We start from the raw sequence: 27842 nt of genomic DNA, 5'->3' as shown, positions 1-27842 counted from the left end.
CATTTCCATTTGACATTTAGGCAATGTATAATAAAAATACAAGAAACTATAGTAACCTTCTTAGAAAACAAAAAAAAAGAAATACTTGTGCAACAAGATACTGTGATGGTACCTTGTTGCAGTTGGTTGGCAACCAGTTCAGGGCGTGCTTCATCTACTGCCTGAAGTAAGGTGGGATAGGTACCAGCAAGCCTGTGATCCTTGTCCTAACAAGGATCGCAGGCTTGCTGGAAGACAGAAAATAGATGGATCAATGGATGGATAGGTATATAATATATATAGATAGAAAATGGATGGATGAATAGGTATATAAAATGCTTCAAACACTGGAATCGGTATTTATGTGTTTTACTTTTTTTTTTTTTCAAAAATAAAATAATTTCTGTCACATTGGTTCCTATTTTTTGGAGTTGCAGGCATATGAAAATATATTTTAGGTACCTATTTTAGGTATGTATGTATGTATGTATGTATGTATGTATGTATGTATGTATAGTATGTACTGTACAGTATGTACATTGTGTATGCATGTATGTACACTGTACGCATGAGTGTGTACAGTACAGTAGGTATGTATAATATGTGGTGCGCATGTATGTGTATTTGTATGTATGTTTGTACAGTATGTATGTAATTTGTGAAAAATATAAATATTGCAGATGAACCAGTGCAAAAAATACATAAATATTTAGAAAAATCTCAAAATAATGAATATTTATTTTCATATATTTGCATATTACTTTGAATAACCTCTTAAATTTCTGATTAGCAGATACCATGCTCCTAGTAAAATAAATATTCTGGATGGAGCCCTGTTGTGAGTGTGTGTGTATACGTTTGTGACTCAACAAACTTACATGGATGAATTGTCCATCCACAGTCACCGTACCCTCAGGCAGCTTTTGTTTTACGTGGGCTGGTGTTGATGGCACAGATGAGGCACAGAGCAGCTCTCTGGTTTGGGCCTCCTTTTCCTCTGGTAATTGTAGTTGGGGCTCGACATGAATTTTTGTGGCCCTTCTGCTCATTGACAAACACAAAATCGATGCTCTTGTGTCTTTGGACGCAAGGTGAGGACACAGGTTTTGCCTTGACACTTATGTGTTCTGCAACCACCTTAACAATGGAGCAATGCTGTTGCCATTCTGAAAGAGAAAGCCAAAAACACGGTTTTTGATTTGATATATGTTTCAAGAGAGTCACTGAAACTGCATAAAGTACAACAGAAGCTCGTATCTACACAACCTCAATGTGAAATTTAGCCATCAGGTGAAGCACAGCCGCAAAGCACCCATTTAAGCAGCAAGGAAGGCTTCCATTTCAAATGTCACTTTTGCACTAAAATAAATAGTATAATAAATAGTTTTGTATTATTATTACATTACATTTCATATTTCATATTTGGACTGCATTTAAGGCATCACATATATTTTAAAATTAGGTAAATAAGAGATACTTATATAGTATAAAAAGAATTTATGTAAATTATTAAATAATCATTTTAAATTAAGAACTACAGTACTATAAATTTATTATAACGTATTCAAAATAACGAATGAGCTCATTGTAAATGAACAAAAATTATCGTGCCTAACAAGCATTGCAATATGCAACGAGATAGTTTTAGAACATACAAGAATACTTTTTTGCGAGCAATGCAATGGCATTCGGCGGAAAACAACATGGCTTTCAGTTTACATTAGCATCTTAGCTTCGTCGTTCCTTTAGTCAGTGCAGAATAGAAAAATACTTCGATCGCCCTAGAAGAGATTAACATTGGCCGAGGGTCCCCACCAGGGCTCTCACCAGACATCGCCTTTATTCTGTGACGTATTATGAACGGTCAGTCTCGTAATTCTTTTTAAACATAATTAATTTACATCTGGACAGGTAACGTTGCCACATCAAATCCGCTCTTGCATCTGCAAAATGAAATAAATAAAAAATACAGTATTTACTAGACCGATTTAGTGCTAAATTTCTTCTCCACAACTCTAACGCAAAACTGAAAGTAAAAGTAGGAAGCTATAGTGTGTTGTTGCCACTCACTCATTACAAAATAAAAAACGAGTATAAAAAATGAAACTTATGCCAACAGGCTGGATTATTAACATTAGAAAGAAAAAAAGAAACGATGTAAAAAACTATTCTGTATGGAGTCTCATGACTTCCCCCTCTGTGCTGAACAAAAGTGGGAGGCGCAGGCCACCGGCAGGTATAAGTGGGCGTTCATCAAATGTGGCTTCCCACATGGCCAGGGGGATAGTGACTGGGTTCCCCGAGTCCTCCACCACCTCCACTATGTCCACCAAGTAATCAACACGATGGTGATGTTTTTGCTTGACTCGCAGATCTGTTGAGTGGAATGATAAAATGAAGTGTCATAATGGATGAAATTCAAAACAAAATTACTGGTTGTTTACATACACACATTCCAGGCACACGCACGCGCGAGATGGTCATCATTATACTTAACTTTCAGTTTTTAACACAAAACCTTATCATTTTGCGTTTAATGAAAGAGGACTACAGAACTCTTATTGTAATTACCATTAAAAGTCGGAATTCACAGGATTTGTGCAATTTTAAGTTCAACCATAGCTGAGTGTCTAATTTATTCCATTTATTCCAATTAGAATAGATATGAATGACTCATGAACAAAAGTGTGAGGCACAGGCCACCGGCAGGTATAAGTGGGCGCTCATCAAATGTGGCTTCCCACACAGCCAGAGGGATGGTGACTGGGTTGACTCATGTGTTTAATTAATACCATTTATTCCAATTAGAATAGATATGAATGACTCATAGTTATGAAAATGCTTCATAATAACACCTCAATTGGAATTAAGAGGCCAAACCTAAGTTGACTTTCATTTGGATTCACAGGTGTGTTGTATTCATTTTATTAATCCAAACACACGTGTCACGTGTATGGTTCAATCAGAATAGCCAAGCTACGTCAATGGTTCTGTCTTGACTGAAATGTGTTGTGAGATTGTAGTTCACATGCTATAAATGGCAGCAAGAGCGTGACTGAGACAGAAGTACTTTGAGTACTGCATTGTTTTTGTCTTGATGTTGCTTGATAAGTATTAAAATACCTTGAACACAGGCAATTTTTGAGTACCACTGACATAGAAGCAATTAATTACTCACATCTACTTTGGTGTACTGCGTTGTGTGCATGGTGACACCGTAGTCATTGCCTCGTACACTCAAATGGGTGAAGCGATAGTTGATCCCCACAGAAACATTATTGAGGGTGGCCTCCCTCCAGAGGGTGATCTTTACAGATGCTTCATCCTGTAGTAGTTTAAAAATGCTCTGTATGTGTTGTTTGAAGTTCGACAACTGAAAATCACTAACTGTGTACTTACTTTTTGAATTGTGATTATGCACATGGGCGCATCCCGGGTGCCCCTCTGCCTCACCATCCGCATTGACTGCATCTAAAGTGGACCAAGGTAAACATAAAAGTCAAAGGCATAATTATGTGTGCTCGTGCCTAGAATGTGTGTGTATAAACAACCATGAAACTGAAAGGGAAGAAAAAAAGTCATTCGGGTGTCCTTGTAATAATCAGTTCATTGCAATAATTGTGTTAACCTGCACGTAACTGTATTTCAAATGCATTCATGTCCTTCTGGGGCAACCTCTCGACAAACCAAAGTAATGGTGAGTTTTAGTCAATCACATTTTGAACGTAAAACAAGTTGACACTTAATGAAAAACGAAAGGTATTCCAAATACAGTATTGCAAGAGAAAGCAAGTAATCGTGTTAGAACACAAAAAATGGGCGTAATACACATGATGGAAATAGAATAATAGAAAAATAATTAATGAATAAATGATTTTTTTTCACACGTTATCTTTGATGAGTGTATGTACAAGAATGTGTGTGACAGTGCTTATAGGTGCATATGTGACCTAATAAACTTACATGAGTTACTTGCCCTTCAAGGGAAACCATGCCCTCAGGCGCCTGATTTTTGATTGCCTGAGGGGTGATGGTGGCGATGGGGGGCACAGAAGGAGCTTGGCTTGGGCCTCCAGGTCAGGGGAGATGGTGAGTTGGGGACCAGAATAAATCTTCATCCCCCTCCTGCTTAGCAGGACATTTGGGGTCCGGCTATCCACACAATTACAAAAGACAAAGTTGTTGCCCTCTGTGACTTTGGCAGCCAAATCTGGAAATAGAACAAGTTTGTACACGCTTTGCCCGTCACAGAGGGCAACAACTTTGTTTTCATGAAATCCGTCCAACTCTAGCGGTCGTTAGGGCAAAAAATCCAGTTTTTGGCCGTGATGCATGCTTTCTACTTTTACTGCTTTCGCGATGAGCATCTGTGTTGCCACACTATTAGGACCGTGATATTTCATCAAATAAATTCTAAATAGTTGCCAAAACGATACAGTTGTACCGAACCTAGTATATGCACAACATCATTTAAAGTTTAGTGGTATAATGACGTGCAATTTCCACAAGAGTGAATTGTTGAGGGGATAACCACAAAGCATCAATTTAATTTCAATTAAATAATTTCATGTCAATTAAATAGGAACGTCTGCCTTTTCTAACGTCAGCATAATATCATGAAAAAGAAATAAATTTTCACACCAGCATTATATTACATTTATTGACTGCATTTAAAGATAGTATTATGTACAACAAAACCAAATAATGCAACAATTCCTGTATTTGTAACGAAATAAAATGTCATGAGTCAGTGGATGAAGTTGAGAGCAATGATTTTAAAGATCCATCAGGTGTCAGTGTTGAGCAACAAAAGCAACAGGTCAAGCTAGCTTAAAGCCGCACGTGGCGAGTCTGTGTGCTAGCAGAAGCGTCCACATATACATTGTGATGGAAAACAAACTACGAAATTTCAGTTGACACTTTCTTTGCACATTAACAAAATAAAAATCCCTAACATATTCCAGCACTCTGGAGGGATTTATTGTGACGAGCGGCGACAAAGCAGTGTATATAATTAAATCGAGTTTTACCCCCCACCCCACCCCACTATTGCGTTGGAGAAAAAAAAAGGGGAAAACGTTGACGATGAAATAATGAAATGTACTGTCTATAATAGAAGAGCATAAAATAAAGACATTTCCAATGGTTCATCGACTGTTTGTAGTTTTACACAAAACGTGTTACACAATGCAAGGTAATTTTTCCTCCACCTGCTAGCCAAGAGGTTTTTTTTTTAATATATGTGGCAGAAGGCCGAATTTTTTTTCACACTGGTTTGCACCGATTTCTAACGGCATTTACAGAACATAAAACAACGTTACGGAAAATAAACCTAACACTATACATTTTGAAGTGTATAACCATGCCTTATATATTAAATATTTTCGAGTTTTTTTGTCACTTTCTTACATTTTGAGTCGGGTCAGTCGGCAAAATGTAATTTGCAGTATTTATATATTCCAAATATATATAAAAAAAAAAACATGTCACAGAAGTACATTCACTCGAAAAAACTGAAACACGCAGAACAATAATTTTGGGAAGGTGTTACATTCGGTTTGAATTTAAGAGGAAATAATAGCCTACCTCTCTCTGTCGTCGTCAATGTGAGGTGGACTTTTTATTCCAAATAGCATAGACCCATCCCACTATCGCGTTGGAGAAATAATGGCCTACCTCTCTCTGTCGTCGTCAATGTCAAGTGAATTTTTATTCCAAGTAGCCCCACCCCTAAGTGGCAGAAAGCGGAAAAAACATTCGATTTTGGTAATGTACGTCATCTTGAAAAAAAAAGAGGGGTGATTTATTAAAGTTGTAGCGGGCTTCAAATCGGCTGTGCATACCGACTATGTGCCTATTCTATTTATTACTACTTAATAAGCATAACATCTAGAGGTACACAGGGGCTTGAGAATGCACACCATTCATAACATCACCCTTAATAATTTAATGAAGCAACCCTCAATTTCCAGAGCATTCAAAACCAATAGTTTCTTTTCTTTTACTTTTTATTTTTGCAGCCATTGATTATTAACTAATAAACGTGACTACATAAGAAATAAAGTATTTGCACTCACCAATACGGGCCCGCACAGTACCTCCATTTATAAATGAAATGGTTAAGACCGAAAGACTTTGACCGAGCAAGAACAGTTTTTGAGCACATAAAAATATATTGATTTTCTGTGTTTGCGACCTCTGCGTTTTCGCTGAGCACGTAAGGACACAACTCAAGCGTGAGCGAAGGATTTGGAGCGAGCAAAATGTTTTTCTGTGCTGGACTGACTGCTTCGGCCAAAATTCTTGTGGTAGACAAGTGTGAGCAGTCTGGGTGTTGTCCAGGTTGTCTCATGAGGTTTGAAGAGGGTAATGTGGACAAAGTGTGATTCCTTTTGATACAGCATTTTGTTGGAATAAAGTTACTGAGAAATACAAGCAGCTTGTCTAAAATGCATCAAGTAAAAGCACAAAAGAAAAACCTCTCTGAAATTGAATATCATTATATTATAATGTTTAATTATAAACATTTAATTCTCTGGATATTATAATGATTATAATTGCAGAGAATTAAATGTATTTTGTGGCATTTAACAATCTGGCCAATTTGCATCAAAGGGGTTTCCACTGTATGACACAATTTTACTGTTAAGCACTCAAGTATGCTGGCAGCATAATCGATGCAACACTGAATGGTGTTAAACTGAATGCGAGAAACAAACGCGAAAAGTAATTCCTAAGAAGTTAAGAACAAAATTAGTTGGTAGAGTATGCCTGAACAGTGGAGAGTGTTTTTTTTAATGTCTTATTAAATAAATCAAGATAAGATAGTTGAATAGCTGCACAATAAGAAATGTAAAAAAAAAAAAAAAGGGAATAGAAACAAATCTGTTCCAGCAGCAAAGAATTTCCAATTGACTTTTTTTTCTTATTCAAACTTTAGGGCAGGGATCACCAAACTTTTTGAAACCGAGAGCAATTCTTTGGTACTGAGTAATACGAAGGACTACCAGTGGTGGCGGTTGGCAAAGAAATACCGTGCATTCGCCGGAAGAGGGCAATGTTGTATTGAAACGTAACCTAATTTTGTTCTGTTCGATTTTTATATTTTGTATTTCGGTTGAAATGGCTCCATATTATTTCTAAGTCCACTGGAGCAATAGTGTTAATTTATGGATGATTTTCAATCCGTCAGCTAGCAGAGTTTATTAAGGGTCGCGAAAGGGGCTTCCGGGAAAATCATTCACGCTGCTGTCATCAAGTCAGACGCGACGGCACGCGTATATCCGAAGACGTAAAGTGTTCCAGCTTTGTCTATGTTTAGCGGCCCAAAGTGGTATGTATGAGTTTGGTTTATGTTTAAATGCATATTATGTTGTCCGTAGCTGACATCTCTTTTGTATGTGTCAGTTCTACGGTGTGAACTGTTGCAAACAAGTGCAGTCAGTAAAGCATTAGTACGAAGAACCTTGGTGTCTCTCCCTTTTTTGGACAAAGCCGGCATAACCAGTTTATGTGAAGACCTTGATCATGTGATTGATTTCTCACAAGAATTAAGGATCAGCTGTAGTAAATCAAGTGTAATATGTCATGTATATGTGATTTGCATAATCGTTAGTAAAATTCCTGGAAAATTACAATGGTCTATCACTTGAACTATTATAACTATTATAGCAGACCAGGTCTGCTGGTTATTCATGTGATTTTTGGGGGCGACCCAGTGCCTGCGGCCACTACGTGGATGACCCCTGCTTTAGGTAATTCAATTATGCTGGTAGCATAAACTCTCAAGCAATGTATTATTCAATGACACGGAATTCAAAGTTCAAAGGAAGTTGCATGGTAGAATAGGCTAAAAGACGGTGGAAGAGGTTGAGCAATGTCTTGTTTTCCTGTAGTTTGAACATGTTTCCCATTGGGTGAATAAACATTTAAATATGAACAAATGTTGTTTTAGTCGAGGGGGTATTATACAGTGGAAAGTCCTCATTGTAACTACAATAGTATTTCTTAATGGAGAATTAATGATAAAATAGGAGATGAATAGATGCACAGAGTAGTACAAAAAAAAAAAATAATGGGAACAAATCTGGTCCAATCGCATCAAAGGTGTTTCCACTTTAAGGCACTTCCATTTTTTTTACTGTAAAGGGTAACTATACATTTAAATATGAAGAAGTAGTGTTTTAGTAAAGGCAGTATCAAACAGTGGAAAGTCCTCATTCTAACTGCTGTAAAATTTCTTAATGAAGAATTAATGATAAAACAGATGAATTGATGCACAAAAAAATAGCATCAAAGGTGTTTCCACTGTCTGACTCATTCATTTTATTACTGTAACGGACTCAAGTATGCTGGCAGCATTAACCGGTAACTGATGAAACACTGAATGATGCTGAACTGAATGTTGGTTACAACAGCTGAAAAGTAGTTACTAAGACAATTCGGAGGAAATTGGTTGATACAATAGGCTTAAAAACAGCAGAGGGTGTGTGCGTGTGTGTGTATGTACACACACACACACACACATTTTATATATATATATATATATATATATATATATATATATATATATATATATATATATATATATATATTTTTTTTTTTTTTTATAACAGGCTTCTCATTTCATGACTGTACATTCGAATGTCACCTTACACCAAAAACAGAAGTGCTGCATCAGTCCATCACACTGTTTTAGCTGAGGGGTTTTCATACAGTGGAAAGACAGAATTTAATCTCATAATAACTGCTTTAAGATTTCTTAATGAAGACGTAATGATAAAATAGTGGATGAAAAGATGCACAAAGACTTATGTAAAAAAATGGATTAAAGGAATAGAAACAAATCTCTAAGATCAAACAAGCTTGTCAAAAATTTTAAGTGCAAACCATTGAAAAAGGAGACCAACAAATACAAATACAATGGTTTACGAACTCCCTCTTTTACAAACTTTTCATTTTACGAACGTGGACCGCGGCGTTTTTTGTCCCCCTCTTACGCACAAACCTTTCGTTTTACGAACAATCCAACATGCCCCAACATGCCGGTCAATGTGTCCGTACTATTTTTTTCGCTTTGCTGCATCAACAAAATCAACTGTTCTCACATGTCACGGTAACGCTGATATGCTATTGCTCTTACAATGTTACAGTCACTGTGTCAGTCACGGTGTCAGTCACGGAGATGCTGATATGCTATTGGTCGATTAAGGTCACAGTCCTGGTCTCAGTCACGGAGATGCGGATATGCTATTGGCCAGCGTCACGTCAATCAGAGAAATGCCAATGTGCTATTGGCCGAACGCCTTCATCTAGCTTGATGGCACAGCCGGTCGGTGTGTTGTGAAGACTTTGCAAACTTTATCTGTTAGACATGGCTTCTAAAATTGCGAGTGGTGGTAAAGGAAGAAATAAGAGGATGATGACAATAGAAACGAAGCAGGAGATAATAAAAAAATACGGAGGCGCACGCATAGTTAACCTTGCTCGTGAGTATGGCCGAAACCGCTCGGCATTCTTCTAAGGGCAAGACTTTCCTTGCCAGGGGACGGACCTCGGTCAACAACAAAATGGAGAGGCTTCTTCTATTATGGATTAAAGTGAAGGAAATCGCCTGTGATATGTTCTCGTTTGAGAAAAGTTTTCATTTAAGAAAATAAATAAATTCTGCGGGTTGGTCTCTGCTCCCCTCCGCCTCCACCCAGCTCAAGTCACGTCGCCCCAAAGGTAAATGTCATTTTTCCTTTGTATATTTGTTTAATTTAACTGTACAGTAGATTGTTACTATTTTTTAATATGTGTATAAAGTCATGATGTTTTAACCTAAGGTTTTTGCACGCGTTGCACGCATTCACTAATTAACATAGGTTTGGATTTCCCGTCATACGAGCAATTCGAGTTACGAGCATAGCTGCTGAACGGATTAAGTTCGTAACACGGGGGTCCACTGTAGTTGTGTGATGTGAAGCAGTACATTATAGCTTCATGTGTCAAGAGTGAGAGATTGTATTTATGTTATGGAATATTAAGATGTTACATGAAACATTGTCTGTATCAACGGCAGTGGTTAGATTTTGGAGCTGATTTGTTCTCATTCCATAATTTGCTAAGGCTGCGATTGGCTGGCAACCAGTTGAGAGTGTCCCTCACCCACTGCCGAAGACAGCTGGCATAGACACCAGCAAGTGAGCGGTCCGCGTGAGGCTATGCGCCGACAAATAGATGGATGGATATAATTTGCGAGGGTAAAAGTTAACACAGGCAATAACAAATTGAGGTAGATGTGCCTCCCAGAATGCTTGTTTGATCTCAGAGATTTAACGGAATCATGAGTATGGTACATACAAATGTATTTAAACAAATGCATGAGTGAAAAGGTATTTCATAGAGCAACCTTTGCAGAGCACACAGATGATGGCAAAAATGTATCTATGGATACAGATCATGTAGGTTGGATTGGGGGACTAGGACTGTTCTTTTCAATGCAGGGACAACAGCGTAAGAACAGGAAAAGAGATTGCATTCTAAGGATAGGATGGCGTCATGGTCCTTGTAAACTCCTCAGCAAGGTCGCATGATGAAAAGATGAAGGAGGTGGTGAAGACTAAAGCTGTAAAAAGATAACGCTGCATTTAAAACACCACTTAATAGCAATTTGGCTACTCCTATTGGCGATTTACAAATGAATCGGCAGAAGTGGTGCTTGGTTGTCCGTGGTCTTCATGTTGTTGGCACTTGTTTTCTTTTTCTTCTTCATTTTTACTTTTTTTTTGTCTCTTGGGGAAAAAGGAGAACACACGACAAAACTTCCATGATGCTGACATCATCTTTCATTTTCTACAATACAGTAAATTAGTATATCACACTCATGCCCAATCAAGTATCCAGTGACATGAATACTCACATATTTGTTACTGTGATTCTGCTATAAACTGCTTGTGCACCCGAACAAAGAGCCTGTTAAAAAAGAAAGGAAATATTTTTACAACATTTAATGGCTTTAGGAAAAAAGATAGGCTTAATGATTAGCAGTTTACCTTGAAGAGAGGAGATGTTCCAGATGACAACAGGTCCTTGAGCAAGCAGTACAATGGCTCATCAAAATCTTCTACTTGGTGGCAAACGTCCAGCTGTTGTTTGGATGAATGAAATGTGGAGCCACAGGAAACAAGTGGACAGCATCAGTCTACAATAACGAAACAAATCCGTTAAGGGGGTGAAAACAAAAGCTGAGAAAGATATCCACATTTTTTTAGCTGTAATTGATATAAATTACGGCAACTCTCTCCTTTCTCCTGAACAAAGGACCTGTTAGAAATACTGTAGATGGGACAAAAATTACTTATGATGAGCTACTTACCTTTTCCTACCAATAGAAAGAAAATGGTCTGTAGAAAGCACAAAACAGACGTGTTTTAATCCAGAGGGGAACTGCCACTGGACAAGCCTGATGATGTGTCATCAAAGCCTTTGACGCGGTGGTGATCTTCCACTCGTTCTTTGGATGAATGCAACATGTGGAGCCACAGGCAACAAGTGGAAAACATCGATCTCCAAAAAAGAAACAAAATACACTGAGGAGGTGACAACAAAAGCTGATAGAGATATGCACATTTTTAGTTTTAACTGAAATAAATCACAGCAATTTACACCAGAATGAGGACAACTCCTGCTTGATTGCTGGCTCTTTCTCCTGAACAAAGAACCCGTTAGAAGTAGATGGGACAAAAGTTACTGTCGTTACAAAAGAAGATGATGAGCTACTTAGCTTTTCCAACCAATTAAAGAAGGAAAAAACAGACTTGTTTTAATCCAGAGGGAAACTGCCAATGGACAAGCCTGATGATGTGTCATCAAACTCTTGCACACGGTGGTGATCTTTTCTTTGGATGAATGCAATGTGTGGAGCCACAGGCAACATGGGGAACACATAGGCCTGCAAACAAGAAACACATTCAGGGGGTGAGGACAAACTGCAAAAGAGAGGCGAACCTATAGTTTGTTTTAACTCTTTTAGTGCCAAGCGTTATCGGAAAAGGAAACCTCGAGAGAGCCAGTGTATTTTGCATTTTCAATCATCTTTCACGGCCAACAGAATATTGGATACTATGTCTATGTAAATATGTAAATGTAAAAAAAAAATGAAAATATGAATATATCACATGAAAGATTGACTACCATTCCTTTGAATGCATGTTCAGTTGACAATAGTTATGTTTTATATGTAAAAACACTGTTATCTAGTGGTCACATTTTATCACAACAGAGCTTACAGAACTTATTTTAGATAAGCATTAGTAGTCAAGAGTGTATTCTCATTATGAGTGTATTCTCCATAAGAACATACTTATAACTTTATTATTTAGTTATTATTGTGATTACTATTATTAAAGGGTAGAATTCTTGTCCATGGCACTGAAAGCATTAACTGACACAGTTCACGGCAACTTACACTGGAATGAAGAGAAGTCCTTGCTTGTCTGCCACCCTGGTTTTCAAGTCAGTGCTCCACGATGTATATTTATGGGCACCGATCATTTTAATCTGGGGGGAAAAAAAAGGAATTCAGAACCATTGAGTACAAATATATAACATATATAAATAATAAATAAATATATATACAAAAGTAAAACAGACTTGGCTTTGTCTTACAATATATGTGTAAGATAAACTGACTGATTTAATAGTGCAACAGCTTTGCTTTATGTATTCTAATTGCTATTTTTCTGGCTGATTCATTAGTACAACAGCTTTGCTTCATGTATTCTAACTTACTTTTTCAGACACCACAGCGCCTCTTTGTCTCATATGTGTGTGTGTGTTAAAAACAATGTCAAGGTCAAGGCCTGAATCGCAAGTTATCTGCAAGTTCTGCCACGGTGCACAATGCTCATGTTGTGTGACGGTTGAATTGTGAGACCCCCACACCTCAGTAACAGTTTTTTAATAAAAAGACTGCAGTCCGAAAGATCGGAGAGAGAGAGGGAAGAGAGACTTTGCAACGAGGCTGACATGGTCACGCTCTTTTTCGAGCTCTCCCCACTGCAGTGGTAAAACTTAATCTCTGACTCCTGTGTTGTTATTTACACCTCTCCTCGGGTCATTTGTGGGGTATCAAGCCCACTTCAAACCCAACAATATGTAAATATCCTTTCCATTTATATCTCTACAATGGCATGCCGTTTAAATTCATATGTCATGCGTAATGTCCAGTCATATGCACGTGCAATCAGAAAGTGACATGAAAAACGCACACAAGTGGCTTCTGTTCTAGTATTGACGTCTATTTCCTCTGAACAAATATCCTGATAAAATACACGGGCCAAAAATTATTTTACTGGCTTTACAAAGGAAGACAGGTTGAATGATGAGCGACTTACCTTTTCCTACGAATAAAAGAAGACAGTCTGAAGAGAGCAGAAAACAGACTTGGTTTAATCCAGATCTACAAAATATAATCAAAATAGATGGTAGTGAGGACGACTGCTCCAAAAGATAGGCAGACCTACAATTGGTTTTAACTGACATACAGTAGTTCACAGTAACTTACACTGGAATTGTCACGTTTCTTGTCTTTTTAGTTTGTGTTGATTTGCAGACTGTCTCCTTCCTCCGCATTGGGCGGGGCCATCGGACACTCACACCTGTTGCGCATCTCGTCAGAGGGCTTTATAAGTTGGCCGGCACTTACAAACAAGCCTTTGCCGGGTTATCCCCTCGTCAAGCTCGCTTGCCGTCCCGTGAATCCCAGCGCTCTTGACCTCACGTCCCACCTTCTCGAGTCTTCTTGGTTTGTACTTTGTGCGTGTTATGTTTTACGGCTTGTGAACGATTTCTGTTGCTACTTTGTTTGCAGTCATCCCCCGTGGACTCACGTCCTCCTTGCTGCCCTTCTTCCCCGTGGACTTTAGATCCAGACGTTCTCGTCTCGCTTTGTGTTGGTACTTTGTGACTTTGGTTTGCTACTTTGCCTTCGGACTGTTTTTGTGTTTTTCTCACGCCTTGCGTGCTCCTTTTGTTAATAAACTCAGTAACTTCACCTCTCGTGCCTAGTTGGGGTCCATTCCCATTTGGGATCCGCGGGTTATTCGTGACAGGAATGAAGAGAAGTCCTGCTTGGCTGCCACCTTGGTTTACAAGTCAGTGCTCCTTGATGTATGTATTTGGGCACCCATTCTTCTACCCTGTGAGAAAAAGGGGAATACAATAGTGTCGAGTAGAAATTTGCATGCTGCAAAGGCGAGATGGGCTTGGCTCTTTCCAACATTTAAGTATAACCATTTCATTTTCTACAATGGTAGCACATTAAGATTATGTACACACATATCTATGCTCTCTATTATGAGATGAATCTACCATCTCTTCAGAACAACTAACCTGTTTAAAGTAGAGGAGAGTAAAATGACAACACTTACAGTTGACAAAAAAATATTTTATAGAGACTTACTTGGTCTGTTTTCTGCTGTCATTTCACGCTGACGATTATTACATTGTCAAAATTGTGAACAAAAATAATTCCACTAGACCCTCCCTCCCCAAAGATTTTTATACTTTCTCTGTACATTGTCTCTCCTCCTCACCTTCCACTCACCTTACACACACTTTAAACCGTCTTCGCAGCAGATTTCATCCTATCAAATGTCAACATATAATCCCACCACTCCCTCCCATCGACTTGACCCCCTCCATTCCTCCATTTTTTTTTTTTTTTACTTTTTCCTGAATTTTGACTCTCACCTCCCACTCACCTTATCGCACACACACTACATCATCTTCACCCCTGATTTAATCCCATCACATCTCAACATTTGGGCTCCTTCACACAACAGGGACAACTCGTAATTTGCGACTTGGATAGGACTCACCTTTCAGTGTGTAAAACACAGAAGACAGGGTTGTGATAGCTATATTATGTTCGCAGTACACCTGAATGAACAGCACACTGAGGTCGGGAGACAAAAATGAGGTCAAGCAGTGTGTTCTTGTCAGTGGTACCTGTATTTATGAGCTGTGTGTAACCCTTAGAGACTAACAGTTCCATAATGGGCTTGTATGAGTCTGAGAGTGCATCTTCATTGAAATCTCCACATACCAAGATCTGATGATGATCCATCACTTCCAGAGCGTACAACAACCTTTCCAACTTTGGCAAAAAAGAGCGCAGACTCTGTCCCGGAGGCCGGTACACAGCTGCAATGAACACAGACTCTGTCCCGGAGGCCGGTACACAGCTGCAATGAACATATTGATGGGAGCTTCAAGTTTGACCACAACAAATTCAATATCAGTGACACCCTGGATGTAGATTGTTTTGTGTGCCGGAATGTGTTCTTTCACCCAAATACCTACACCGCTGCCACATTTCGTTGCCAACTTGTTCTTTGCCCCTTGGACAGGGGCGGCTTGTCTCGCCATTGTGCCAGTCCTTTGGTCTTTCTTGTAGTTGTCGGCATCGATGGTCACAATTTCCTCATGAAGCAGATTCAGCATATGAGAGTTATGCTCATTTACCTGTTTGTTTGTGGCAAAAACATGAAGAACTTCCTTCGGGCAGCGGTGTAAGTCATAGCCAGCAAAGCTCTGTCCACTTCCGACAGCTCATGGGACTTCTTTTTGACGCGAAGTCGGTTCAGTAGTTTGGCGAACGGAACGTCATCCTTCTGCCTCATGATTTCGGTCAGCGTGATCATTTCAAAGTTGTCGCGCCAGTGGTCCAGTCTGGTGGGATCGTAAACACCTAAAGGTTTGGACTGTCTCACAGGAGGTAGCTGATAGAAATCCCCGACAGCGATAACGGACATGCCACCAAATGGTAAATTGATTCCTTTGATTTGCTTCAACCGGGCGTCGACATATGCAAAGAGGTCTTTCGACACCATGGAAGTCTCGTCGATGATGAGAATTTCAGCGAGCGATAGCTCCGCTCTCACTTCGTCCAGTTTGTTGCCCAGGCCATGATACGGGGGTTTGAGGCTTCTTGGCAGTTTCAGTAGGCAGTGTAAAAAGTCATACCTGAAATGTTGAAGGCCGCGGTGCCAGTGAAGGCTGCAAGAATGACCGTTTGTTTGGAAATGTCCGCTTCCTCAGCCAGTCTGCGCAGTATTTTTGTAGCCTCTGCGTGAATACATTTGATTAAATGTGACTTCCCCATTCCGGCGCCACCATTGATGTAATAGAAGAACTGCCGTGGTTTTAAGCCACACACACGTCGTATGCACCAATCTCTGACCAGGTAGAAGGCACACGCTTGCGTTCGGTTAAGGGTCCGATATATGTCGCGCAAAACAGCCGGATCGATGCGGCGGCTTCCGTCGCGATGGACATTTCTGTTACCTCGGACCTGACATTGTAGTCTGGTACGTTTTCCTCCGCGTCACCAGGATCATCCCTCGCATTAATTTCCTCGATGCACTCGAGTCTTTGCAGTTCGCTTTCAGGCGCTAGCTGACACCACTCGTTGAAGACTATTCCGCTTTCATCCACCTCTCGGATGGCGTTGTCAACATCTCTGCGTCACCGGGATCATCCCTCGCATTGATTTCCTCGATGCACTCGAGTCTTTGCAGTTCTCTTTCGGGCGCTAGCTGACACCACTCGTTGAAGACTATTCCGCTTTCCTCCACCTCTCGGATGGCGTTGTCAACATCTTTGCTGTGCTTCTCATCGTTCTTTCTCTTCCGGTCGACAATTTGCACAACGGCCTCTGGATGCTCAGCAGCCGGCAACTGTACAAAGGCATGGTCTTGAAACAACTTGTATGTAGGACTGCATGAACCTTTCAACACCTCTGCAGCGCTCATGTGCAAAACTCAAAAACCTCTTACCTCTTTGGTTCTGGACTTCAACTGGCAGTCGGCACGATGAGGCAGATAGAGCTTGAGAATGGATTTTTTTCCTGTGAAAATTTACAGTATTTGATGACGGCGTGTTTACCTGTTCTTTTTTGGACATACCCCATGTCGTTCAGCAGGGGGAAAACATTTCCGCCTTTAGCTTGCTTGCCGTACACGATTCCTCAGGTTGAGGCAAAATCAGCCAAGCACTTCGCTTCAAATTCCTCTGTTTGAGGTCTGCCCTTATACTTTTCCGGCAAGCCGGTCATCCACACTTCAACGGACTCCTGCGTTTGGCCCTCAAGGTAAGAGAGGGGATAACTCATTTTCAGCGCATTGTCACTGGTTTGTACAAAAACCACACTGCAGGACGCTTGCTTCATATGGAGGCCACATTCGCGTGTGCGACGCACTCTTGTGCACTCACCTCTTTTTTCTTTGAGTACACTTGCATGATTTGTTTCATTTCATCGCTCTCGTTGACATTTTCGCTGCGGGAGTTCACAATCACCAATTTCAGGTACTGGCTCAGGCCGTGTTCAGCTTTGCTGATGTAGCTGCAGATGTAGGTAATGCAGGAATAAGCGTTCAGAATGTACCGAATGTCCATATTTGCATCCCAAGCAAGAAGCAGGTGTCGATTGTAGTTGTTCACCCAGCAGTCTTTGGGCTCTCGCTTGAGCACGACAGAGGTCTTTGCGGCAATTGAGTACAAACCTTCCATGTACTCATCACTGGTGAGCTCGCACTTAGCCAGTAGCTGCGGCAAAGTCAGAGAGGCCGTTTCCGGTTCGTTCAGCAAATTTTGCAAATCAACAAGCTTGGGGTTTGGCGCCGACCACTTCTACTTCTCTGGATTTTCTCCATCACACTCTTCACGTCTCATGATCATGGTTCTCTCGCACGGCTGCTTGAGGAAACCAAAACGGCACTGCGCGCCGGGTGCTTTGATGCACGTCTTTGAATGAGACTTATTTTGCATCTGAACCTCTGTGACTTTTTGATGCAGTTTGGGTTCCTTTTCCAGGTTGGGCAGCTCAGCGGAAATGTAGCGCGACACAAAATCGCAGATTTCTTGATCTGAGGCCTCCTCAAAGATGGGGGCGCCTTCAACCCAAATGATGCGATGGATGTGCAGACTTCCTCTGTGCTGAGACTCCAATCTGTAAAAGTAGTCGACCACTTTTCCAATGGGTTGCGCCGGAGAACAGAGCTTCCACACGTTTGTCAAACATGCGCATCGTTGTCATCGTATTGCTGCGGAGAATTTCACACTTTGTGGCCCAGTCGTGGTGAGCGAAAATCACCCGTTCACCTTTTTGCGCTTTGATGGCGGTGATGACTTCTTCCCAACGCATTTCAACAGTGGAGAATGTGCAGAAGAACGTGGGTGTGCCTAGCTGCCGAATCATGGCAAAAAGGTCCTTGAGACATTTCTCCCAAAAGGCCGGGGTGCCCCTTAACGGGACCATGAAGCGGACGGCGTCTTTGCTGTGTATCAGTTTTTCAACTTCCCGTTTGTCCTGCAACATAGCATTGTTTATTTGCCGACTGTCTCTGGTAAAAGGTTTACCTTTACGTAGCTGTATTCGTATGCTTGATGTGGCCTGGTGGATTTCAGTCACAAACTGAGCAAAGAACAAGTAGTTAGTGTCTCTGGCAAAACGTTCATCCACACAAGACAGTCGCACTAAATCATCTGTTGGTGTTAGTTATATACAGTTTCATATGTACTGTAATTGTATGCTTTTATTTGATGTTAACCAAGTGATGCATCCTCAAAACACATATGAAGATTTTTTGCACAAAATCATCTGTTGGTGTTAGAGCTATATACAGTTTCATATGTACTGTAACTGTATGGTTTTATTTGATGTTAAGCAAGTGATGCATTCTTGAACAGACATCACCATCTAATGCAAAGGTGAGCTGTACCTATCAGTTCAAAAATGGTGTGCCATCAGGAACTACAGACATCCAGGTACTTTAGCGAGAGCATTTGCAATTGCACAAATCACATCGCCGTCAACATTAAAGACAAATTTTAGCTTCTAAGCAGACCTTAACGTTTATGCAATACACATCTTTTAACCTTTTTGGTATGAATAAAACATGTTCATTTTCACATTAGTTTATTTAAGGTTTTCTCCAATAGTTTCAAAAAATATATTTTACTAATTTATAAAATTAACAATAATGAAATTCAGGTTATCCATACCAATGCCAAAAAGTCCACTTACCAAAAATCTAACAATTAGCCAACAGAGAAATAATTAAATGTACTTTTTATTTACTGTCTTTTATTTAGCTGTTAATGTATACACTGTAACATGTTTCGCATACCCCTACTAATGCCAAAAACAGCATGCTGATGGATGTGTGAATGTGTGTGTGTGCTTATGTGTGTGTGTGTGTGTGTGGGGGGGGATGATGTACAAGACTTCAAGAGCAAAAAACGAGACACTGACTGGAACCTACTTATATCTAATATATCTAATATTTGTCGCAAAGTCAAGCGTTCAACTGCTAAAAAGGAGATGCCTAACTGTTATATGTACTCCGGGATTACATGACGCATTTAAAAAAAAATTTAAAAAAAAAACGATTTTGAAAGTGGCATGTATGCAAAAAAGTGCTATGAAGAGTATTTTTAAAATATGCATATATTTTTGAGAAACACACCGGAATTACATTTAAAAAAATTATAATCTAATAGCTACTCAACCCCATTATCCCAAAAAGCCTTATTAGAATGATTTGACCAACGTTCTTTTGTCTTCTTCATATATGGCTATTACATTTGAAGTCCGGTGACAAACAAGACAGTTAAGATGAGCCTGACAGATATGTGCTGTTCTCCGTTTCTACTCACAGTTGTCAGAAATACTTCAGACATTGAGTTCAAGGCAGCAAGACTTTTTAAAAAATATCTTTCACAAAATTAAACATGCATATCTAATATCACATGTGTTTAAGACGACAATTGAATTGGCACAATGACAACGATGACAAGTTAGGGTATTGACGATTTTTGTTCAACCGTCACTTCTTCTATAAAATTATGGTTGTGTCATTTAATTTTGCACTGTTTTTTCATTTAGTTATGTGCTGTACATTCCACCGAACGAAATATTTTATAATTAGGTTTAATCGTTTTTACAGCAAATTACTTAAGGATGTGAAAGTAATTAATAATGAATGAGAAAGAACGTCTACATTTTGTCTTGCTGATATTTATTAAAGCCATACAATTACATCTGTAAATAGAAGATTGTAGATAACGATAATGGCAGCAAAATTACGTTAGATAAGCAAGCATGTGAAAATAATAATAACGATAATAACAATAATAACAATAGTGGGGGAAATTCTAGGGGAATTTAGTGATAGCTGAATTTGAATATATTTCACAGCACACGTAGCATTAGTATACTAGCGAACAAACACGTAATGAACAAATTATAATGTAATTAATAATACTCAAAATAGTGAAAACAAAGTGATGGAAGAACATAGAGGCTACTTTTTTTAACACCAACTAAGTACACCACTAATTGGAGAAAGTAAAGTTAATTACAACATTTATTTTTACGACAACTAAGTACACCACTAACTTAGTGTTGTTGTTCATTATTGCGTAACGAAAAATAATGAAATAATGATTAAAATAAATGATAATGAAAACAACGTTTTATTCATAAAAGTAGAAGATGGTGGCGGTCGATGTATTGCATTAAGTAAGCAATCAGGTTACTACATTATATTACCGCAACATAACTAGTCAAATGCGTCATCAAATTAGCACACGTAGCACACGTGTCGGCATACTATAGGACGAAAAAACTTAGCGAACAAAGTTGAAGTAATAATGACTAAATATGACAACAATTACAAATATTAATATCGCAACAGTTTAGACGACTTACTTACTTCACGGTACCCACGGGAAGAGCTAAACCGGAAGAGCAAGTGCACGGAGGTCAGCCCTTGGGTTACTTTCGCTGACACTTGGAAACGAAGTTTATTTTGGAAACGTCTTTGGAGTGTTGCTATGCAAAAAATTTTTTTTAACAATATATTATTTAGATTTGTTGCCGGTAGTGAGGGGCAAATTGAACTAAGACTTGAACTTGTGAATCAATAGGGCCGTAAATGTTATGAGCGCGGGTCCGAAATTAGAGCTGTGATGTCCCACTCTTCCTAAACAGTCCTCTACCACAAACTGACACAGGGAGTTCGCTTTTTTAATCTACAGTATTTGTTTAATGTTGTGTTGTACTGAATCTGATGGTTTGTAGCCCACGGGATCGTGAAATATTTATTGCCATGTACTGCATTGTATCAGTAATAGAGAATTTAGAAAAAAAAGAAAGAAAAAATAAGCTGTCATTTCAACTATCGCGTGAGCAGCGTCGACATCCATGACGGGGCCGAGTACGGCAACTACAATTCTCTTGTCAAAAAAAATCACCAAGTGGGACGATGTATCGTATGGAGGACCAAAAGTGCCAAAATTCAATAAATAAATGTACCATTCAATCATTAAATATAAGTGTCATTAAATAATTAAAAGTGTCATTAATTAATTAAAAGTGTCATTAATTAAATAAATGTTTAAATAATTTAAACGTTTCATTGAAATAATTAAACATTTATTTCATTAATGACATTTAATTATTTTATGACACATTTATTTAATTAATGACACATTTAATTATGTAATGACACATTTATTTAATTAATGACACATTTAATTATTTATTGACACTTATATTTAATGACACGCTGTTGCTACGTTTCATCCTTTACTTATCTGTCAAGCTCTCGCGTCATAGTGTAATGGGCGGGTCCTACACCTGATTGGTTACCCTGCTTTGTCTTGCAAGGGTAACCAATCAGATGTTAGGACCCGCCCACCCATCAAATTTGACGGGAGAGGTTGACAGTTTAGCAAAGTATGAAACACGGCCAGTTTTCAGCTATTTCTCTATCTGTCATTCGGCAATCTGTCAACCTCCCTCGTCAATTTAGTGGGCGGGCCCAAAGCCCGTTAACTCAAATCATGTCCAATCCATTACTTCGGCCTGAAGAGGTTGGAAACATGGCGGATGCGATGACAGAGGACCTTCGTGATCTTTCACGACAGTTAGGTCGAGATATTTCAGACCTTGCTGAAAATGTGGAGGCAGGGCCTGTAGAAAACGATTTTATTCAACGAAAAGTGAAGGAATTTATTGAAGTTGCTGGACTTATTTCTGCACTTTCCGTTTCCGACATTGACCCAAGAGTGACTGCAATTTTAGAGGAAGTACAGTAGAGGTTCACAGGTCCCCGAGCACGACACACAAATGGATCGGGACGTTTGGCGTTTGATATACCAATTGCAGTTCTGGAAAATTACGTACTTTGTGGATTATCAACAAGTCAAATTGCAGCGACGTTCGGGGTCTCAAAGAGGACAGTCAGGAGACTCATGAAGCAAGCCAGTTTGAGGTAAGTGTACTACATTCACAAGTTGTCAACTTATTCAGCGATCTCATCCACGTTTAGTGCCATATTTCTTTATTATCGGTAATGTATTTTGTGTAGATAGATCTCTCTTCAACGATGAACGACAAGGAACTGGACCGCATTGTAAGTGAAGTCCACATCCAAATTCCGGCTACAAGTTCATGCGTGGCCATCTGAATGCAAGAGGTGTGCGTGTTCCAAGTGAGTAAAACGATATGAGCAATGTTTTAATTCGTTTTAAAGTATTGCTTCTTTGAAATCAATTAGGGAGCCTAGCTGATTTCATGCATCTGGGATTTTATCTGCAATCTGCTGAAATTTAAGTTAGCAACTTGATTTGTTTCTGTCGTGTGTTGAATAACTTTTATTTTGAAGGCTTTGGCTTTGCTGCACTGAAACTGTTTTACACACATGACTGTATATTTGTTACTTATAACCTGACCATTGCTTCAAAAAAGGATTCCTTAAGAAATCCCAGAGGTCAATTTTATTTTCCTTCTGTCAATCTCAAGGCTGCAAGAGTCTTTACGCAGAGTCGATGCAGAGGGAATTCAAATGAGACGGCTCAGGTTGCATGTTTCAAGACGACGACAGTATTCTGTTCCAGGCCCAAATTCTTTATGGCATATAGATGGGAACCATATACTAATCAGGTCAGTGATCGTATTCAGTAATCTGTACATCTTTCTCTAGTTAATATTGAATACGATATGCTTTACCATAAACTTTTTTTTTGTCTGTTCACAACTGCCTGACAGGTGGAGATTTGTTGTCCTTGGCGGGGTGGATGGATTCAGTCGTTTAGTGGTCTATTTGACTGTGGCTGGCAATAACAGAGCTTGTACAGTCTTACAAAGAAAGTTTCATAGCTGCTGTTAATCAGTATGGGCTGCCTTCAAGAGTCAGATCTGATAAAGGGGGAGAGAATGCAGATGTGGCAGAGTTCATGATCAGGAGCAGGGATACTGACAGGAATTCACACATCACAGGCAGAAGTGTCCATAACCAGCGGTAAATACACATTTGGATCACAATATCACCAGATGAGTGTATTTCTTTATAATGTCACTAAGAAATAATTTGATACATTGCCAATTTTATCCTAAGCACAGAATTGAAAGGATATGGAGAGACGTTTATCAGCATTCCCTGGACCTCTTCTATCAGATCTTCACTTCACTTGAAGCAAAGGGAACACTGAATCCAGACAACGAAGTTCATCTTTTTGGACTGCACCGGATCTTCCTTCCACAAATTCAGCAAAGCCTGAACTCTTTCCAAGATGCTTGGAACTGTCATGGCCTTAGAACTGAAAGGAACCAATCACCACAACAACTCTGGAGACGTTACAGAGAGCAAGGCCCGATGGCAGATCCTACTGAGGTTAAAGAAAGAGTTGTACCTTTTTGATATGGAATTCATTATGAGAGGGGACAAAACCTTTGAGAATGGCCTATCACACACAGAAAGCAGCACCCCAGGTTATGTCATTTTAAGAAGTCTAAATGGCCACTGTTGGCTTAAAGAAAGAGGTTTAAAAATGTCAGCATGATGTACCTAGTGGAAGTAAAATAAAATAAGTAGTTCAAAAACTAAGGCTGGAGCTTCCATTGTCTGTTCAAAACAGGAAGTTTCAAAGCCTATGTTGAACAGAGTACCATTAGAAGGAGTAAAAAAAAAATACAACTGGGTCATGAAGCATCTTAAAGCCTTCTTTTCCCATCACTGCTAAATACCTCATGTCACCGGTTATAAATTCAAAATTGATCATATTCCTCGTCCTTTCAGGTTGAAGCTACCTTTTGACAGCTGCAGTACTTCCAGAAATTGAACTTTAAGTATCTTTAATGAAGATACATGAACTCTCGTCACTGGTACACAGAATGGATAACATCAATGCTGTGTTCTTCACACTCAGATGAGTGATACAAAAATGTTTAAAAGATGGATAATAAAACAGATGCCAAAAACTGCATGGTATTTGTGTAGTTTCACTGATACAGAATTTGTGTCACTTAAACCTCCTGATCAGTGCATTCAATAACTTTTATCATTTAAACATTTCTCGTTCCCTGTCCTCATCAGAGTCCCTTGCATCTATCTTCATTCTCAGTGGTTTCCCAAATGCATGTTTCCTTCACAAACTCTCTATGTAAACCTTGGTAGCTTGAGCTGGTTCCTTAATAAGCTCCCATTCTAGAAATAAATAAAAATGAAAATAAAGTAATAGATGTCAGAGAGACGTGTTGTGAGTTTGCAAGTTACATGAAACAGATATCTACTCGTTATCCATAAATATATGATTCATATTAATTAATGAAATGCCAAGTTAAAAAAGGAAGGAATTAGCTTTCAAACCAATAGGTTCAAAATAACTTATGAGCAAGGGAAAAAAAAAGACTAATTCCAATATTTATTTGATCACATTTTCAGGTTTGGTTAAAACAACCCAGATTAGGGGCGGCATGTCTTAGTGGTAGAGTGGTCGTCTCCCAGCCGAAAGGCCGTGGGTTCGATCCCCCGACCATCAAGACCATGTCTAAGTGTCCTTGAGCAAGACACTGAACCCCCGGTTGTTCCTGATGCTGCGTCATCAGTAGGTAAATGACTAGTTAGTGTAAAGCGCTTTAAGTACCTAAGGTAGAAAAGCGCTATATAAGTGAAAGTCCATTTACCAAAGTCCATTTGAGGCTGTCTTGTGTATCATTGAATGACTAAGTTCTCGAAATTACTTTTGTGCAAAACAACTCAGAAAATTATATCAAATTGGCCTAAATACTGGGTCAGTCCTTTTTTGACTTATAGTTGGCTTTTTTATTTAACCCAACCATTTGTTGAATGTAACATTCTGAAAAACAATATTTTTAACATACACTATAGTTGTGTTATAGTGCTAGTATAGATTTGTCTACATATGTTATTTTTCAATGAGACTCTTTTACACACAACTGGAGAGGAATTCTATTGTGATGATATAAACCTTCTTCTGTGTCCGTATGGTTCAGTGCCTCAGTGTTAGTCACTCCTGGTATGACTGCACTCTCCGCTGATGTTTCAGGCCTCTCTGGAACAGTCATTGACTGAGGCTGTCTCTCTGTCATTTTCACTTTGGCCTGCCTCTTGATGTGTTTTTGATTCCTCTGTTGATGTCCTTGAAATGTACAAAATATCTTCCTATTATCTTGATTGTGTGCTCGACACTCTTGAGACATTTGTTTCGGAACAAAAATAATATATACTAATCTTGCAGAATGGTAAAAAGCACCCACCCATTGCAGCTCAGTCTGTATACCTTCATTCCTGAAAAGGGAACTGCCTTTTCACAACTGAGGCAGGGGACTTCTGGTCCAGAGGCCTGTTGTGAGTGCTCCTAACGACAACAAAATAGTTTTAAATAATGATTATAAATGAACAGTAAACATTGCTTTGACTATTGAACATGAGTCTCTGTAAATATACGTAAGGCTGGAATGGTAGATCCTGCTGAAGTGGACATATGTAAATCGTAGCCTGTCCGATCATCGTTGATGGCTCTTTCAGGTAGGCAAGTGTGTATCCAGAGCTTGGACACGGAATCAATCCAAGGTTTCTGCTGCGAGTAAATCCCGCTATCTTTAAAAGTTCAAAACCTCCTCAGTTTTGGAGCTTTGGAAATACTTCAAACAGTTCAGATGTGACAACCATACTTTACTCATGCCCACTCACAACTGAGCACATAAAAAACATTATTCATGTTATGGACATTAAGCTGGAGTCAGATATTAATTTATCATGTGATTGACTTTGAATGAAATTTTGAATACATTTGCAATATTGTTGTTTGTTGTTTATTTTTTTTTCTTGGGTGGGGGGGATTTGGTATCGCTATGGTAACTACTGACCTGAAAATGTTAATTTTTGCTCCCCAAGTCCGGCAGCAAGAAGGTGAGCTTTCAAGGTCATGTCTGGAACTTTATCTGCCTGGTGGTCAGACTTGTTTAGCCGATTTGAAATGCTGGTCTTCTCGGCCTTTTAACTCTATTCGCTCCAGCGGAATTACAGTATATGGCGCAAAAAGTCTTGCTACCTCGGCTGCAACAGAGAAATATGTCGCACCTTTATTTTCAAACTGGTGTGGTTCTGCCAGCAAACGAACAGCATTCGGCAAAATTACCGAGCGTTATGCTCGCCTAATTGATAGTCGTAATGAAACAACCAAATACATATATATTTTTAAAACGAATTCAAACGTGAAATAATAATGGATATTTGGCTTACCTTGGACGGGTGTTCTTGAGGGAGTAGCAGGTCTCTGCTGCTGCAACTGAGCCGCCATGGCAGGCTGAGTTTTGTGAAGTGCTTCTTCGATTAAATTTGATGCCTCTCTATGTAACTCTGTGCAACGTTTTGCCATTTTTCACTTCTCAAAACAATGGGACAAGCACGTGCACATGATGTATTCGGTCTTGAACTTTTTCTTGTTCGCCGTCGACTAATTATAATTAGGGATGACTACCAATCTAGGAGCATTTTCCGCCTCCTACTGGGCGTAAGATGACGATGATATTGATGTAGAAAATAAACCCGGCAAAGAATCGGTATAACAAGCGCTCAGCTGAACAAATGTTGTTGTTGTTTTTATTATTATTATTATTATTATTATTATTATTATTATTATTATTATTAATAGGATTTTTCTTGATATTCTTTGAGACAGACAACCATGGGTTTAGTCGTTTGGCCTGACCATTCAAATAAATGTAAATGTTATCGTGCCATCCAACGTATTGGACTACATTCATCCTCTAAGTCAATCTTCTCTGAAATTGATTTGTTTTGGCTTGAAGAGCGGGTAACCAATCAGGTGTTAGGACCCGCCCATTAAACTTTGACGAGCGAGCTTGACAGATAAGCAAAGGATGAAACCTAGCAACAGCGTATCATTAAATATAAGTGTCATTAAATAATTAAATGTGTCATTAATTAAATAAATGTGTCATTAAATAATTAAATGTGTCATAATGAAATAAATGTTTTATCAATTCAATGAAACGTTTAAATTAATTATTTAAACATTTATTTAATTAATGTCACTTTTAATTAATTAATGACACATTAAATTATTTAATGACACTTACATTTAATGTTTGAATGGTACATTTATTTATTGAATTTTGGCACTTTTGGTCCTCCATAGTATCGTTTTATCGTTATTTCTTTTGTCACCACACCCGCCTGACATGCAACTGCATTATGCTCCTAACAGTTTCCATATCGTCTTCATGCTCTCTTTTGGTCGTGCCATCATAAAAGCAACACAAAAATGCACGCAAATAAAAACGAGTCATATGAGGAAGCAGGATGATTCACTGCTTTGTTTCAGCAATAAATAATTGAAAAATAAAAATGGAGACGTCATGTCCACTGTCGCTTGACAGTTTCGACATCCATGACATATGTGTGTGTGACATGTTAATGAGCTTGAGTGACAGCTGATAGTCATTACTTTATTGACAAGGCAAAAGAGGCAAAAGAACAAAA

The 27842-nt window shown here is 39.0% G+C and overlaps 1 protein-coding gene and 1 pseudogene across 19 annotated transcripts; one reads left to right on the top strand and one right to left on the bottom strand.

The window, feature by feature from the left end:
• Positions 1–2025: 2025 nt before the first annotated feature.
• Positions 2026–26831, bottom strand: LOC148409175 (uncharacterized). 19 transcript variants are annotated; one of them, XM_088441443.1, is made up of 15 exons: positions 26580–26831; positions 26204–26393; positions 25592–25692; positions 25303–25473; positions 17239–18334; positions 16912–17110; positions 16803–16823; positions 16312–16703; positions 15490–16092; positions 14844–15209; positions 13529–14162; positions 13359–13423; positions 12431–12522; positions 11016–11914; positions 10883–10935 (listed from the first exon to the last, which is right to left on the bottom strand). In XM_088441443.1, the coding sequence occupies exons 9-10, from the start codon at positions 15855–15857 to the stop codon at positions 14888–14890; spliced, it is 690 nt and encodes a 229-aa protein (XP_088297569.1). In that variant the 5' UTR covers positions 15858–16092; positions 16312–16703; positions 16803–16823; positions 16912–17110; positions 17239–18334; positions 25303–25473; positions 25592–25692; positions 26204–26393; positions 26580–26831; the 3' UTR covers positions 10883–10935; positions 11016–11914; positions 12431–12522; positions 13359–13423; positions 13529–14162; positions 14844–14887. The 19 variants fall into 19 exon arrangements, 18 of the variants coding, with proteins under 18 accessions (XP_088297569.1, XP_088297568.1, XP_088297571.1 ...); XM_088441442.1 differs by having other exon boundaries at positions 25303–25692; XM_088441445.1 differs by lacking the exon at positions 26204–26393.
• On the top strand, positions 21913–24564 carry LOC148409176 (uncharacterized; annotated as a pseudogene).
• Positions 26832–27842: the final 1011 nt, after the last annotated feature.

Source organism: Hippichthys cyanospilos, chromosome 18 (genome assembly GCF_059441005.1).
Source record: "Hippichthys cyanospilos isolate Australia breed blue-spotted pipefish chromosome 18, RoL_Hcya_1.0, whole genome shotgun sequence".
In the NCBI taxonomy this organism is placed as follows: domain Eukaryota; kingdom Metazoa; phylum Chordata; class Actinopteri; order Syngnathiformes; family Syngnathidae; genus Hippichthys; species Hippichthys cyanospilos.
This window is presented reverse-complemented; position numbering and strand designations above follow the sequence as displayed.

Bases quoted from the DNA above. Each gene is read 5' to 3' on its own strand.
- LOC148409175 (XM_088441442.1), bottom strand. From the start codon at position 15,857: ATGGTGTCGAAAGACCTCTTTGCATATGTCGACGCCCGGTTGAAGCAA. The intron at 15,210-15,489 runs GTAAATGAGCAT...TGTTCATTGCAG, and splicing joins TTTTTGCCACAAACAAACAG to CTGTGTACCGGCCTCCGGGA.